This window comes from Ixodes scapularis, unplaced genomic scaffold (assembly GCF_016920785.2).
Source record: "Ixodes scapularis isolate PalLabHiFi unplaced genomic scaffold, ASM1692078v2 PGA_scaffold2__306_contigs__length_199485367, whole genome shotgun sequence".
NCBI lineage: Eukaryota > Metazoa > Arthropoda > Arachnida > Ixodida > Ixodidae > Ixodes > Ixodes scapularis.
Genome location: NW_024609857.1, coordinates 135,947,956 through 135,964,384, shown reverse-complemented (window position 1 = coordinate 135,964,384; position 16,429 = coordinate 135,947,956). Strand labels below are relative to the sequence as shown.

At 45.2% G+C, this 16,429-nt stretch overlaps 1 protein-coding gene across 1 annotated transcript; it reads left to right on the top strand.

Annotated features, from left to right (window-relative positions):
- Nucleotides 1-15,433: 15,433 nt before the first annotated feature.
- On the top strand, nucleotides 15,434-16,165 carry LOC115320173 (the record flags this gene model as incomplete). The annotated part of the gene is made up of 1 exon (XM_029980285.4): nucleotides 15,434-16,165. A coding segment is annotated over one exon (732 nt), but the record flags the coding sequence as incomplete, so codon positions are not given.
- Between the last annotated feature and the right edge of the window lie 264 nt (nucleotides 16,166-16,429).

Here is a 16,429-nt window from a genome sequence, read left to right as displayed (position 1 = left end):
GAGCGGCGTCGGCGTCGCCGTTGGCGTCGCCGTCGCCGTCGGCGTCGGCGTCGGCGTCGGCGTAACCGCGCCCCTCACTCTCCTCCTCCTCCCCCTCCTCCTCCCCTCCTCCTCCTCTTCCTCCCCCTCCTTCTCTCCTCCCCTCATTGTGTAGTATGGTCCGGGCGGGTCACGTGACCTCGGGGGGAGGGGGTCACATGACCCGTTTCCAGCCTGTGCGGCGTCGGCGTTGGCGTCGGCGTCGCCCCTCCCCCTCCTCCTCCTCCCCCTCCGCTCCTCCTCCCCCTCCTCTCCCGCCAAGGTCACGTGACCCCGGGGGGTGACTCCCCTCCCCCCGCCGAAGTCACGTGACGGCCCGCCCAAGGTCATGTGATCCCGTCCCCTCGAGGTCACGTGACCCCCCGAACCTCTGCCCTCCTCCTCCTCCCCCTCCTCCTCCTCCCCTCATTGTCTAGTATGGTTCGGGGGGGTCACGTGACCTCGGGGGGAGGGGGTCACATGACTTCAGCGGGGGGTCACATGGCCACTCCTCCTCCTCAAGAGCTGCGCTCCAATTCGGCGTTACAGGAAGTTGTAAACGGCTTTCACTTTTTTTTTTTTATGATAACTTTTTGGTTCTTCGAGGGATTTTCAGAACTTCGACGATGTTCTTGAATACTTTCGGCAGTTGGAGAAATAAAATAGTTCAGTGTTTTTTACTTTTTCCATTTTGATAAACTTTAGATATCTTTTAGCCTCAATGATAAAACGTGTTTCCTATTTCACGACCGCTTTTACAATACACTCAAAATAAATCTCTACAAAAAGTAATATCGAGATGAGAAAAAAAAAAACTGAACTCGGTGAGGGCCAAATAATTATGGTTCAAAATAAATGTGTAGAATATGTGAGAAAAAAAATAAAATTTAAATACAAATTTATATCAATAAAAAAAAACGTACTCTTATAAATAAAAAAAAAAAACGGAAGGTACTTTTGTTTCTATTCGACTAAGGAAAGTGTGTCACAGAGTCTTGATTTAAATTCATATTGGACATTTCTAAAGTTAATCGGCAAAACATTTGTAATGAATTTACTTGGGGTTGATTTTCTTTTGACCTCGCTTACGATCTATTTTCACTGCGATCCCAGTTAATTTTGTATTCTGGGAAATGCGGATATTATACGCATAGCATGTGTTGCCTTCTACAGAGTAGCCAAAAAGTCAAATTGGACGTTTAGTGATTTATACAGCGTAAGGTCGGTCTGCCAGGATGAGGCAACACTGGTTTACACTGCAGATGAGCGATTTTGCCAGTGCAGTACGACTGCTAACCTGGGGTCTTTAACATGCTCACGCAGTAGTGATACACGACCGCACGCCAGTACGAAGATCATCCAGATCGAAAGGGGCGGGGGTGGGCTCGAACCCGGATCGCTGGGTTCTGCAGCGCGAGCTTTCACTCCACGCGCGTCGAGCTGGGTGTGCGCTTTATCCCACTCGGTTACCGATCGACCTCTACAGGGTGGTCGAGTTGCGAAGGAGCATCGGAAATAAGGTGCGAGATTGTGCCCACATTTCATTGTTTCAGCCTGCATAATGACAAAGACAGCAAGGCTGAAACAGGGAAGTACCGACATCTGATAATGCAGAAATATGTATGAAATGTTTTAGGTAAAATAAGCAGGTTGTGCCTGAGAAGAGCTCAAGTATGCTGTTTCTATTCTCCTGTTATAAATACTTAAAGTGAAAACGCGCCGCACGTCAGTTGTGGGTTTCGGGCTATTACTAATGTTTCGAAAACCAAGTTACCACTGATCTCCATCAGAGTGTACCGGCGTTCTCAATCCGACATGTCGAGAAGTGCAAGACTCGATTGTTGTCGAAAGGCATGGTTTCGTCAGTTTCCTTTTAAAGCGGCGAATAGATAACCGCGCCTATTTTAATAATAAAATACCTTACAGAAAAATCGAAGGCTCTTCTTTCTCAAGTGAAATACCCGTGTAAGATATCGCCTCCTATCTGATTTCGAGCATTTGCCGTGTCATTAGGAGAGTTCGTACCACCACGCCAGCCTCGATCGATAAAAATGATTCTTCGAGTGTCTAGTTGGAAGATTTTTGTTTCTAGCTATTTTAGCCCCCCCCCCCCCCCCCCCCCCATCTCTCTCTTTTGATATTTCCCATGGTTCATCACGCTTCTCGCCGGGGAAAGAAAATACATTTGTACTGGGTATTGATTCCATTATATTTTTCCCCGTTCCCTCTACTTGTGAAAGACCGTGAAGAACAAACAGCCTAGGCGCCCTTCGGTCGAAATAAAGCTTCCTAAAAAACGAGCAACAAAAAAACTGCTCCTAAGTCAACACTTTTTGGAAGATACGAAAGCTTGTTTGCCTATACGGTTGTATTTCGAAGACGAACTTGATACTCCGGGAATCTTAGGGAAACTCTAACTGCTGGCTACGTTTTTTTTTTTTTTTTTTTTCTTTTTCTTTTTGGATAGAGCTGCAGAATTAAATTTAACTGCGAGGACAAAGAAGGGTGGCGTTATTTTAGTTAGACCCGAGTCTACACGTCAACGTCACACGGTTTGCGATATAGCCCGGCGCGCTAAGGGACCAATTTTTATTTATCTATCGGCGAAATCCCCTTTAATCCTCCCCGCGCGGAGGTAAATGCGCGGTCGCACACACCGCCTACGGTGGGCTGCGTCTGTACGCTCAGTTTTGGCTAATCCTTTCACAGCCCGACGTAGTTATGAGTTAGCGTACCCATTGGTGTTGGCACGTGTTCGTATAATACCTCGTGCAGAAAATGCACTATTTATTTTACCTAAATGAGACACTATACGTTTACCGTCACTACATAAATATGCACTGCGCCACACAGGTATCGTCAACACAATATCGCAGCTTTGTAGCGCATTTTTACTTCAAAATTGTATTGGTGGACACCAAGTGTTGCCGCCAAGGTTGGTTCTCGAAGTCCGTCCTTCTCACCACACTAGCAGTGCTTTCTTTTTTTCTTCTGTGTTGGCACTGTTAGTTAACTCGAAGCAGTTGCAAAAGTATAAGGGTACGAATGAATACAAAACAACAACAGAAAAACAAGACCCTTACGTACTTGCCGCGTCATCAGCGAAAAAACGAAAATACTGAAGTAGCAGCTCACATGAACACAAATCTGAAGTAAACAACTGTATTAAACGTACGCATAGATACAGAAAAAAAGAATACTCTTTCCAAGGTAGTGGAGATGGCTGTCTTTCAATTCATAAATGAAACTATGGAAAAACCAACGGTCGCTCGTACGCGCTGACTGCGTCACGGTATACGTAGCCCCGTGATTTCCCATCAGCGCTGAAACTCACGAAAATCCACCAGAATCTGTTTTGAGACTCGTTTTTATCATTATTGTCACTACAAATATTTAAGAAAACGCAGGCTCTGTCAAGTTCCCTGCATTTTATACTGGAACTCGACACGCCCTCTCTAGTTTGAGACACTCTAGTTCTACTGTGAAGTAGAACTGGAGCAAATTATAGAACTAGAACTAGTTCTACTTCTATTTCTAGAGCTAGAACTAACATTAGAACTACATCTAGAACTAGAACTAATTCTAACACAAGAACTAGTACTAGAACTCACTAGTTCTAGAGACACTCTAGTTATGGTGTGAACGAGAACTAGAACTAGTTCTAGAACTAGGACTATAGCTACAACTATAAGTCTCTGGTTCTAGAGAGCTTCTAGTTCTAGTGCGATCTAGCTTTGAGCGATTTCTTTACGACTTTCCCGGGATGAGTTCGACCTTTTTAAATTTTATCTTGTGCAGTAAACAATAAAAACACTTAAAACAGATCACATATGTCACATAAACTCTCTACGGTATACCACCACGATAGCCAAAGAAAGGGAAAGCGAGGGTATAAAATTTGATTCTGAGCAACTTAATCAAGTGCAAAAAATGGTAAGCAAAATTTAGGTGAGGATCTTTAGCGCTCTGATGAACTCCGGTGTGTTATTGTTAAATATATCAATAGTGTCTGTTAAAGAGGAATTGTAGGCGTGCCCGATTCTTGACACGGGGTCGTGAAGATTAGTTATGCGAGCATTGTAGAAGGATGCATTTTGCCGTGTAGTTTTTATGGGAATTTTCAAACGTACATTTGAGATCAATGCGCAGTCAGTGATGCCATGAATAAGTTTGTACAGAAATAGGATATCGGTGTGTTCTCTCCTACGCCGCAGGGTGGGCAATGCCAAGCTATGTTGGACTGGCACTGCTGGATCATCGTTTGAGGTAGACGCATTGCGCGACGAGAAATGATGTCTGTATATACATAAAAAGCTTATTCTGAACACGTTCGATCCTAGCCGAGTTTGTCGCGCAGATTCCATTCCGTACAGCAGAGGGATACTCGACGTGTAGTCGACATAAAGCAATGTACAGTGTGACATAAGTACGAGGGTTATTAAACTCTTTAGTAATGCGGCACGTAATACCAAGGGTGCGTAAATCTGAGCTCACGATGTGGTCAACATGACTCGAAAAGCGTAATGTACTATGAAATACAACTCCAAGGTCTTTGATTTCATTCACACGTGCAAAAAAAGACTCACTGAATGCCATAAGAGAATATAATATTATGTGTCTTTCGAGTTTAGGGCAGGACTTTAGTTTTAGAACTATTTAGTTTTAAGGCATTCTGATTGCACCAGTTTTCGAAAGCATGTACATCATTTTGTAGCAAAACCCAGTCGCGTTCGTCTCGTACCTCTATAAACATCTTAATGTCATCTGCATATTGTAGAAAGGAAGAGTGACGGATCACAGCCGAAACATCATTCACAAAAACTGAAAACAGAAGGGGGCCAAGAACGGAACCTTGAGGTACACCCGTCGTAGCCTGATAAGCAGCAGAGGAATTACCATTCGAGCTGACAAAACACATTCTATTACGGAAGTAACTTTCGAGCAATAAACGTAACAAACTGTGGACATCAAGCTTTGACAGCTTTGCTAGCAACATGTCGTGATTTACAAGATCAAACGCTTTGCTTAAGTCGAAGTAGATTACATCAAGTTGGCCTCTATTAGAGACGACCTGAGCAGTAGTTCACACGAAACAAGTGAGGTGTGTTGTGGTTGAGCCTCCCGACACAAAGCCATGTTGGTTAGGGATGAGAGAATGTTTGAGCTTAAACGACAATATCTTGTGCAAGCTGTTTCGAAGAGTTCTGGAAATGTACAAAGAAGTGATATACGCCTGTAATTTGAGACGCTTTTTCTTGAACCGCACTTATGAACGGGTACAACAACAAGTGCTGTTTTCCACAAGGCGGGAAACACTTCAGTTTTCACGCAGTTGTTAAAATTGTGTTCCAAAATAGGGATAAATATTGCACTATAGGCGTTCAATAGGACCGACGGAATGCCGTCATGGCCAGAGGACAAAGACGGCTTCATCTTCTTTACACACTCATGTAATAGCTCCTCATCAAAAAATGCAATACAGGCTGCATTACTAGAGGCAGCTGGCACGGCGTTAATGAGAGAGTTCGGTTGATGCCTAAATACGGACTGAAAGTGGTGGGCCAAAATTTCGCCAACATCTGTGGTCGAGTTTCCCTGTGAGTTCAGCAATGTGATCTCCCTCCCACATTTTGTCTTTGATCGAGACCGAACCTATTTCCAAGATTCCATGGGATTCTGAGTTAAATGCAAGTCAACAGAATTAACGTACGTCTGATGATCACGCCTCATAACTTCCTTGCATGAAGACCTTAGAGGCCTAATGTCTGATTTCCATCCAGGGAGGCTGTTCTTTGTAAATTTTCTTTGAGCGTGAAACTTCCTATTCATTAATCTGCGTAATTCATGTGAGAACAAAAATGGAAACCTAAAACCTGCGGTTCTTCGTAACGGGATAAACTGGTAAATCCCTTCTCGAACGCTGCGTGTGAACTCGCAAACCTGTTCATCAACGTAAGTGCATCGAATGATCGATGACTAGTCGTAATCAGCATAATGGTTATATAAACCAACGTAACCTCCAGTGGAAAAATTGTGACTAGTCTTATTTAAACTGCTCCGTAAACAACGCCTCATGCCCTCTCGAAGAGCTACCACGGTCTCCAGAGGGGGGTGATATCTGTCAGAACTAAACTTGAGGCACACTCAGTTATAAGTATGCCATCTAAATCTGAGAAACACAAATCAAGCATGTTTCCCTGGCAATTGGGAATACAATTGTGTTGCTTTAAATTCGTAAATGATGCAAAGTAAAGTAAGAACGTAGATTTCTGAGCAAGGTAGTAATTATTAGAAGACGCTGTGACGGTTTCCCAGCTTGTATTGGGGACATTTAAATCACCAAAAACAATAAATTTGAATTTGTCTAGGGCACTAGTTGTACTTTCAATCGCAAGAAGACACTGGTTAAATTCATCAGGAGAGGTGTCGGGCGGCAAGTATGCGCCAAGCGGAATGCGTTCACCATTGACACTTTGCAGTTCTACCCACACTGACTCAAGCGATGTCTCCAGGTCAGGACGTCTTATGCACTGTAGAGACGCATCGACTGCTATCAAGACGCCTCCGCCCGTCTCTTTCTTATTAGAGAATTCGCGATCGCGTCGAAATACTGTAAAATTTGGTGGGAAAAAGTCAGAAGAAGAAATATCTGGACAAAGCCATTTTCAATAAGAACAATAATAGAATCAGTAGTAAAAGCGACGTTAGAAAAAAGAATCGTTAGTCTTTGTACGAGGACCACGGACGTTCTGGTAATAGATATCTAGGTTATGTATTTTCGTCGGCATTTCCGGAGGAGGGCAGTGACTGGCTGACCACTTCATAGATGCGGCTCTCTGTAAGCTGGCCAGTGAATTCTTTAGAAAATTATAGTAATAATAATTATTATTACTGTTAGTAGTAGTAGTAGTAGTAGTAGTACTCTTACTGTTACTGCAATTGCGTTCAAGCTTTTTTGTTCGTTACTTCACTTGATACCGATGCGATGCTCTATCTTTTTTTTTTTCTAATACTTTTCTTGATGCTACTGCGATGCTTAACTTTTCCTAATACTTCACTTGATGTCACTTCAATTTAGGTTCTCTTCCAGAAGTCTCTGATGGTTTTGACGAACCTGCATTATATTTCGACTAGTCTCAAACCGGCACAATAAAATTATTTCTTATTCGTCTCCTTCCTATTATTATTATTATTAATATTATTATTATTATCTCTCCGCGGTAAATGAAGGTGCGGCATTAAGGAATAAGAAGGATGAAGAGCAAACTGCAAAATGAAAAGCATGACCGGCATAGGCCACGTCCTGCTCTTCTTCGTCCGCCGTCGACTTCGCACAGTTCTCGTTTCTATGGTCCCCGAAGGCGTAACAAGCGTAGGCTTTTCATGTTTACGCCCCATACATTGTGATTTGGTCTTTGAGGTTTCTGGTCGGCACGCCGAAAGATATGAGGCGCTCGAGATCGGCACGCCAGGCTTTTCTTTAGTCATTGACTGCATTAAAGTGCAGATGTCTTTTGCGAAATCTGTGAAAGGTCCCTTGCTCGGTATAGCTTTTCCACTATTTCGGAAATTCAGGCGTCCCGTGATAAAGTTAGATTATGCAGCGCGGTAAGATAAAATATCTCCGCCTTCGCGCGAAAAAAAAGGAAGAACCTTGATTGCGCGGCTTTGCGGAGGCCTCATTATGGTCCTGCTCAGGTTCTTCGCGTTGCGCCGAGAATCTCGCATACACTTAGGACAGAGCGTCTCTACTAAATCCACTTAAGGAAGTTCTTCTTTTTCTACAACACTGAAGAAAAAAAAATACCTTGCTTCGTGAAGACGTAGAGAAACGCGTCTCTCGTTATATGAGAATATGCCCTCCTCTTATCGTCAAGCTTGTTCGTTTTGCATTGTTCTACCTACTGTTCGCTTTTACTTCCGGTTTTGTAATGCGTGAGTTAACAAGAACTTTTTTTTCTCGTTAGTTGAGCTGGTAATACCTCCCTCCCCCTTCCCTCTCCCGCTCATACCCACACGTGCACACCAAGAAAAAGAAATCACTTTTTTAATGGGAAAACAAGCTTGACTATTGTAAAGGACGCTCGGGTTTTAAAATTCTTTATGCTGTGCGCTTGGAATCGAGGATAATCGCACTCCTGCTGGGAGTTTTGGTTTTACTTATAGGCGCTTATTTCGATGCTGAATTTTATTTTTCATTTTGGTGAGTTTGTTTTGAGCAAGCTCGGGTTTTTCCAGAAATCGGGCTTACTTGAATCTTCAGTGTCTGGTAGCATCAAATACTTGAGACACCTTTTTTATTGCCCTTCCTCAAGAAGTAAAAAGAAAGACATATCATCTTTAGTCTACTAGAAGCAGAAGGAAATAAATATCGGCCAGTAAAAATGCCAGACAAACGAAAAACATTGTTTTCCGACATAATACGACGTTCTGCCACCCGTGCAATATGCGCCGCGTACTGCATACTTTAAATACGTACTTCGTTATTTTTTCTTGCCGGTTACAGACATCCAAAACTAAACCAGGCGTAACAGCACGATCTCCTACAGATTCGACCGAGCAGTTTGCGTCCGTTAACCCATTGATTTATACACACTCACATAACAACAACCCCCGCCCCCTTCCCCTCCGGAACCCCTACATATATGTTTAACACTCCCCCATATTAAAAATTTAGAGTGAACTCCTTTGTGCAGGGCCTTGTGTTAAGTAATACTCATTCACAATGCATTCCTTCGTGAAATAATTTATACCATTACGCCGGGGGATATTGCTGCTATCATTCCGTTAACTCTTGGAAGCTTGCTGCCGTCTTAAATGTTTTCCTACAACTCCCTTATATGCCCTTCGTTCGCGCATATCTCGGGAGGTTGTCGAACGTGGTCCATAGCTTGGCGATGAAGATCTCATTCCGCGCTCTCCTGGGAGCGCCGGCGACGTCGTCGCATTTGCCTTATCCAACGTGAACCCCGGGTTTTCCTCTGCCTAACACCGTGCCCTCTCAGAGGATAGGGGCGTGCGCTTAAATAAAGTCACTGGAGGCGCCTCGCGTCGCGTTAATGGTAATCAGAACCCCCGTCGAGACATTTCTTGGTGAGGTCGAAGACATCACGCGTCGGGCCTCGGGGAGCCCGATAGACAAGGGACAAAAGGGCGAAGGAAGATCGGAGGATGAGGAGGTTGAGCTTCGGGAGAGGGGAAGGGACAACCGGAAGGCGAAGACCTTTCTGCATTGGCGATCGATCGGCCAGCACGAGATGATCCATGTACGTGTCGGTGATGGGCTTTTGTTTGCCCCGTCGGCACTCTGCGGTGGATCTGGCCGTGTTTGCGCTCGGGATCAGAGGATTTCCAGCTCGCTCTGGCCGACGCGGACCCGTCAACTCGCGGCCGACCTACAGGAAGACACGCGAAAACGATCTGTTTCTGCATTCGCTCTGTATACAGCAACCGCGCGGCGAGACGGCGTTGACATGTGCCCTGGATTCGGTCTCTGTCTTCTCTGGGCTGTTTTATATTGTTTTCCCTGTAGATACAAAATTCCCTTCGGCGATGAATATTTTTTTTTTGTCTTTTTCCATCTTATTTTTAGTTAATTTAACCATATTTGTGCTCATAGGAGGCGACGCTTTTCGATACTGATAGCAAAACGTTGGTTGATTTATGTGCTCAAGGGGAATGAGCTGATCTATTGGTTATTCATTTCGGGTGCTAACTTGTTATCTGCTCACTTTATTCAAGCATCTGTGATGGGCCCATTTCATTCATGCATCCTTTATGCGATCACTTCATTCAAGCATCTGTTAAAGGGATACTAAACCGAAATTTCGAGCCCACGAAAAGAAAAATATCGGACGGATTGGCGGGACGCTGCAAAACCCCAAAACATACTCATACAGCGATATCTCTACCGGATCGCCGTCCTAGCCTTCGCTTGATCCTGCCCTTCTTTTCCAAAAGTACGGCCATCCGTTTGCGTGATATTTTAGAGTTCGTAGCGTCCCGTTCAGGGCTTCTGCGGCCTTATTTTGCGAAATCCGGATTTCGGTTCAGTATTCATTTAATATATGAAAAAAAAGCTCTTCAAAATATGAAGACTTTATGCGCCACTTTTTCGCTGGCACGCCTTCGCCAAGGGGTGAGAATCGATTTTTACCACCTGGCGATTTTTTGACGTGACACTTAAACCTCGGTCAGGAAGGCACGTCGATAAACAAAGGGTGATTAAAATTAAAAAAAAAAGTTAAAACTACGTAAACAACGAGAATTTTAACCCAACAAAAAGGCAAATATTCGAAATTTCAAAATAACTGTTATAAAATTTCCCTGGAGAAGGCAGAGCCCAGCTGTACTCAGTTTAACCGAAATGTTTGAACAGAGCCGGAATACGAGTTCTTAAGGCTAATCGTTAGGAACACCACATTTTTAGTCCTCTTCTCTACATACTGCATCTTGTTACAATTCTTTTTCGTCCTGTCGTGTCACGGAGAATAGCTAACAGGCATATTCATATTGCGCTACTAAATCCTGAATACGCTGTAGCTGCTATACGCACATTGAATAACGTGTTTTCTTGTTACCAGGATACATATTCACATCTTGCCCACACGATAATGTACAACGGTTTATTGGCAAGTAATCTTCATTGTACAAATTCTTGCTTTGAAGTTTGCATGGCTGGATGCTGGGGCTCGAACAAACGACTAGAATGAATGAATCGTAAGTGAGCCGGCAGTTGGAATGGCATTGAGCCGAGATGAGACTCGAGAAATCGGCGGATCGACTTTTTGCCTCACAAGCGCTGGTTTGACGGTTGTCGAATAGTGTCAAATAGAGTAAAATCGTGTCAAATGGTGTGTCGCTAAAAATCATTGAGCATTTCATTGTGACTCATTGGTTATAGAGGGCGAAGCACGTGCAGGACGAAACGTCCGACGTGTCGTAGAACGCGTTAAGACGGCCAAGTTCGATAGGCCCTTCCTTATTACAGCGTATCACGTGTGTTCATATTACGTCATGACTCTCTTGGTCGGATCCGGCCGTTTTCCGACGCATAACCAGACTTCGAAAGTAATCCGTTACAAGTAACGGATTACTTTTAACCCATTCGTTTTTAAATATAATCTTGTAATTGCCACATAACATTTTCGCGGCAGTATTTTGTAAAGTAATTTATTTAAAACACCTTTGTAACGAATTGCTTTTTAATTACTCGCTACTTTTATACAAAAAAATGTCATTGTGTAATCAAAATTATGGTGAATTCGGGTCGTCGCCTCTCTCCCCTGCCCTCGACTCAGCAGAGCGCCCCCTCCTCGCCGCCAGAGCTACTCGGGATCCTTTTCAGCCGATCACAACTGCTGGCTTCAGAGCGCTCTGACATTCTCAGACCAGTCACGAAAGTAAAACTTCTTAATTTTATTAATGTATAAAAAAATAATTTACAGCGTACGGTGGATGATTGAGCAAAATTTATGCTCGCAACGTGATGAAATAACGGTTGTCACGTAAATTGTTTTACAAATCGGCATGTAAAACAAAAACAAAAACAAAACAAAAAAAACAGTACGCGATTTGATTTTTGCAGAACAGAACGAAAGCCAACGCTTGAAACAAGTTGTCATCTCATCGTGTTTTCGATAGTGAACGCGCTGCGATAGCTAACATGCATACGGCAGAGCAGACAACAATAAAATGGTTAATGAACCGCATTTTTCTCATGGCGAAATATTTTGCAAGCAGGATCTCCATGTCACCATGTCACAAAAATATCAGTGCATTAGATTCGGCTCTTCCTTTATTTTACAACACAAACCTTTGAACGCATTTTTACCAAACCTGAAAATTTCTTGAAGCGACCACAAAACCCCGTTAAACAGCAGCGAGCTCTGCGACCCCCTCCCCGAGGTCACGTGACCCCCCTCCACCCCCCACCCCCCCGGGGTCACGTGACCCCCTCCCCCCGAGGTCAGGTGACCCCCCCCCCCCCCCCCCGGAGCATACTAAAGAATGAGGGGAGGAGGAGGAGAAGGAGGAGGAGGAGGGCTCTACCCTCCCCCCAGTACCCTTCTCTCCTCCTCCTCAAGAGCTGCGCTCCAATTCGGCGTTACAGGGAGTTGTAAACGGCTTTCACTTTTTTTTCCTTTGTTGCCGTTTGTCTTTGTGGCGGGTGCACATCACGTCGCCGGCCAATGGCTTCCATTCCACGGCAAGGGGACGAGCTCGCATGTTGTACTTTCGTATTTCTACTTGGACCTTGGATCGACACAGCCGATGGTGAGGTCTTTAGGCGTAGGTTTAGTTTTACCTTACGATGAATCGCAGCTGCAGCTACGAGCCATATGATATAATCCAAATGCCATGTCAGCGACACGCGACGCGCATAACCACGTGATATCTTGGGCTGGCCTGTAGCGTCCGCTCCAATCTATCGCATGGGTGGCATGTAGCATAGCGACTGGCGAGCTAAAAAAGTAAATTGAAAAAAAAAAAAACGGAAAATTTGGGCGCGGATTACGCGGCGTTGTGGTCGCCCCGAATACCTCTTCTGGGGCGGAAGCAATCGGCAACGGTATGTTGGAACTTGGGACCACCCTGGTTGGGACTTAAGAGGGACGGCAGGCTTGGGGCCAACACATCCATCGTGCCATTACATCCATTGAGGAATTACGTCCAATTTCGTGCCATTAAATCCATCGTGTCCGTACATCCATAGTGCCAGCACATCCATCGTGCCTTTACATCCACTTTTGGCCAGTTCATCCAACGTGCCATCACATCCATTATGCCGTTACATCCATCGTTCCATTACATCCACCGCGCCATTACATCTACCGAGCAACTTCGTCCAAAAGCGTGTCATTACATCCATCGTGCCGCTACGTCCATCGTGTCATCACATCCTTCGAGCAGCTTCGCCCAAAAACGTGCCATTACATCCATCAATCACGAATGTTTATTTCTTCGCTTAACTATGCTGTATATTAGTTCACATTATTTTGATACGCTAAATTGAATGTACAAGGCGAGTAAAAAGACCCTTTGTGCGTCATGCGCTTTCTGTGGCCCTCGGCGTCTCCAAAGTCAAACACGCATCGTCGGCTCGTTGTTTGTTTTTTCCATAGGGATCAAACTTTAGTTACTGCTTTTTTCACCCTCAAAATTAACTAAATAGAAACTATATTATAAAATTAGGACGGTACGCAGAATCGCACCTTTTTCTTCGCTTTAATAAAAAAATCTGAATGTCTTATAGAGTTTAATTGGGATATGCTAACGTTCTGGGGCTTACCGTTTGTTCCCCGTGGCTCCCGTACCAATGCAAAGAGCAAGTCGTCTGCTTCCTGCGCAGGGGTTGCGGTGACGTCAGAAAGCTTTGATCGGCTCTAAATGAAAGACAGTGAGTAAACCTCAAAGCAAGCTGCCTTGAGGTCTACCTACTATCTCTTATTAAGAACCAGCCAGAGCTCCGCGTTCTGACGTCACCACAACCCCTGCAAAAGAAGCAGACAAACTGGCTCTCCGCATAAGAATGTGAATAACACTGGCGGCCATCTTTGCTTCTATGGATGCGCAAGAACGATAGATGTAATGGCACGCTAGGCTTTGTAACAGGAAGGATGAACAATTACATCCATCGAGCAACTAAGTCCATCGAGCAACTACATCCAACGCGCAACTACGTCCATCGAGCAACTACCTTCATCGAGCAGTTACATCCATACACATGTCAACACATCCAACGAGCTAGTATATCCACCATGGCATTACATCCATCGATGGATGCAATGGCTCGGTGGATGTACTGGCTGGATGGATGTATTAACACGTAATCCTTTTCAACGTACGGCGCTACCATGCCGTCCCGATTACGGCATGGTAGCGCCGTACGTTGAAAAGGGGGTGAAGAAGTCGAACCGAAGCGTGAATTCACGCCTCCGATTTTGTGTGCGTATGCGTGAGTGTCGTTTACCCACCGGAAGTACCGAAGCGCACAAGTACTTATCCAGTTTCAAGCGGCGGTGCAAGAGGCACGGCACATTCGGCGCCGTCCGAACACCGGGTCGCGCCACCTGACGCTTTTTTTTTTTAGTATAGTTTGTGTTAGTTCTATATTTGTCCATTGTGTTAGAAGTTATAACTGATTCATGCGCAACCAGATACCAGCGTTTTTTGTTTTTTTTTTTGTTTTGTTTTTTTAGTTGGGCGGGCATGTATGTGCATAGATGTTAAGTGCTTGAGCATTTGTGAGCTAACAGTGTTTTTTCTTATAGTTGTGGCATGTGCCACAGTGCCCGCACGCTACGCGCGATGACACCTCGCTTCGCTCGGCTCAGATAAAAAGAATTATGCTCTTAGGCTCGACTCAAGCTTACAGCAGGCAACGCCGGAACCGCCGAGGGTTCGGCAATCTATAGGCTACTTGACGATGCCGACTGCCGCGGCGGCGACGTGCACAGAAAGAAAGCGTCGACGAGACATCGCTATATGTGGCCATGCAAAAAACTATGATACATCGCAGTGTTGACGAAACGATGCATTTATTTATTTTGTTATTTATTGCAGTGTCTTTAGGGCCCGAAGTGCGTTAGAGGGGAGTGGACAACCAGTAAAAATACATAAATAGGAATTGAACATAGTTATGAGACGGTTACGCAAAAATAAGTGTTAGCAGCGGTTTTAAACAAATCTGTCGCGGAAACGCCGGTGGACGAACGGATTGCCACTAGTTCATGGAATGTTCTGGCACAAGGGTATGATATTAGAAAACATGCTTTGATCTAGTCGAGCGCAAGCGCAACCAATGCTCTGCTCAAACAAGCACTCTCAGCTTTTTACCTTTTATAATATTTCGAACTCTCGCGAGCACACAACCAAAGCTCGACGGAAGGAAGAGGGGGGATCGGTGGCCGGAGGCGAGAAGCGCGTGACGCCGTTCGAAACGGTCGCAAAAAAATGAGCTCCGGTGGAGCGTCTTCAACGGCTTTCATTGGCCGTGGATCATCTGCTGAAATGTCCCAGGATACCTACCGAGTAGTTCTGCCGTCATTGCCTACAGGTACTGAATTTATGAACTCTGTATTTGCTCATTGCGACATCACCGGACGCCCGTACAAGTATGACGATTTTCGAGGAGAAATGGAACGCCACGGCGTTCTAAACGACCTCATCTGAGCCGGCGCGTACCAGATGAATCATGTCTGGCTCTTCACTTTCAACTCCCTGACAGCGAAGCGAAAATTCCTGGAAGCCAAGGAACTTGAGGTAAAAAAAAAAAAAAGAAAAGAAGATGCCTGCTCATCGATCCCGCGAGGTACGAATACGGCTCCACTGGATACCTATTCACATAAGCGACGACACAGTGCGGAGGACCCTAGAGCGTTACAGAAAAATCAACGAGGTATCCCGAAACACGTGGAGGGCAGAAGGCTTCCAGAATGTTCAGAGGACGACAAGGCTGGTGAGAATGAACCTGAAGGAAGGCGTCACCAAGGAAAACCTCCCGCACAAGCTGCGTCTGTTCGGCAGCAACGTGCTCGTTCTTGTCCCCGGAAGAGCGCCCCTCCGCCTTCGATGTAAAAGAACAGGCCATATCTGCCGAGAATGTTGCGTCCCTCGCTGTGATAAGTGCCATCGTTTCGTTCACGAACAAGAGGATTGCATCCGGACGTACGCTACTGTAATGGGAGCGGCTCCCGACGATGACAACTCGAAATTCCTCATCGATGAAGAAGAAGCCTCGAAAATCGAATACGGCACTGGGCACCTAACCACCACCCATACCCAAGCACCTCCAGGTGCTGACAAACGGGGTACATCACAAGATGAAGACATCACTGCATCAATTCTCGAAGCCGACAAGACAGCTGCCTGCGTCGGAAATGGCGCAGATACCGACAGGGCCGCTCCAGGCTCCTCAAAGAGCCAGCGACATACGTCAGTCGACGGGAACCACCGCACTGTAGACGATGCCTCCGAAGTTGACCCGGAAATAGACAACAGCTCCAATCCCTTCAAGCGACCGCTAGATCGTGTCGAAGAGGAAGGCCCCTACCTCGAAGGGCCTGATTGGAGCAAGCCTCAAGGAAGAAAAAAACGCAAGCCCCGAGCTCCACCGGAGGACCGACCAGAGCAAACCTCGCAGTAGGTGGATGTGTTCACATAGAGAACAGTTACCGACAGATTTTGTTTCCTTTATTTGAATATTTACTCGTGGCTGTCGCCACAGCTACGAACTATGTAAGTTTTTCGCGAAGTTGTTGTAAACCGGTTTCCATTACAAACCTCTTTCTCCGCCCTAATAATGTCTGCATCCAAATTTTCTAATTTTTCCACTATTGGCTTAACGCTGGGTACACTCAATAGTAGAGGTTTAAATTCTACTCGCAAACAGTACCAGCTATTACGTTTG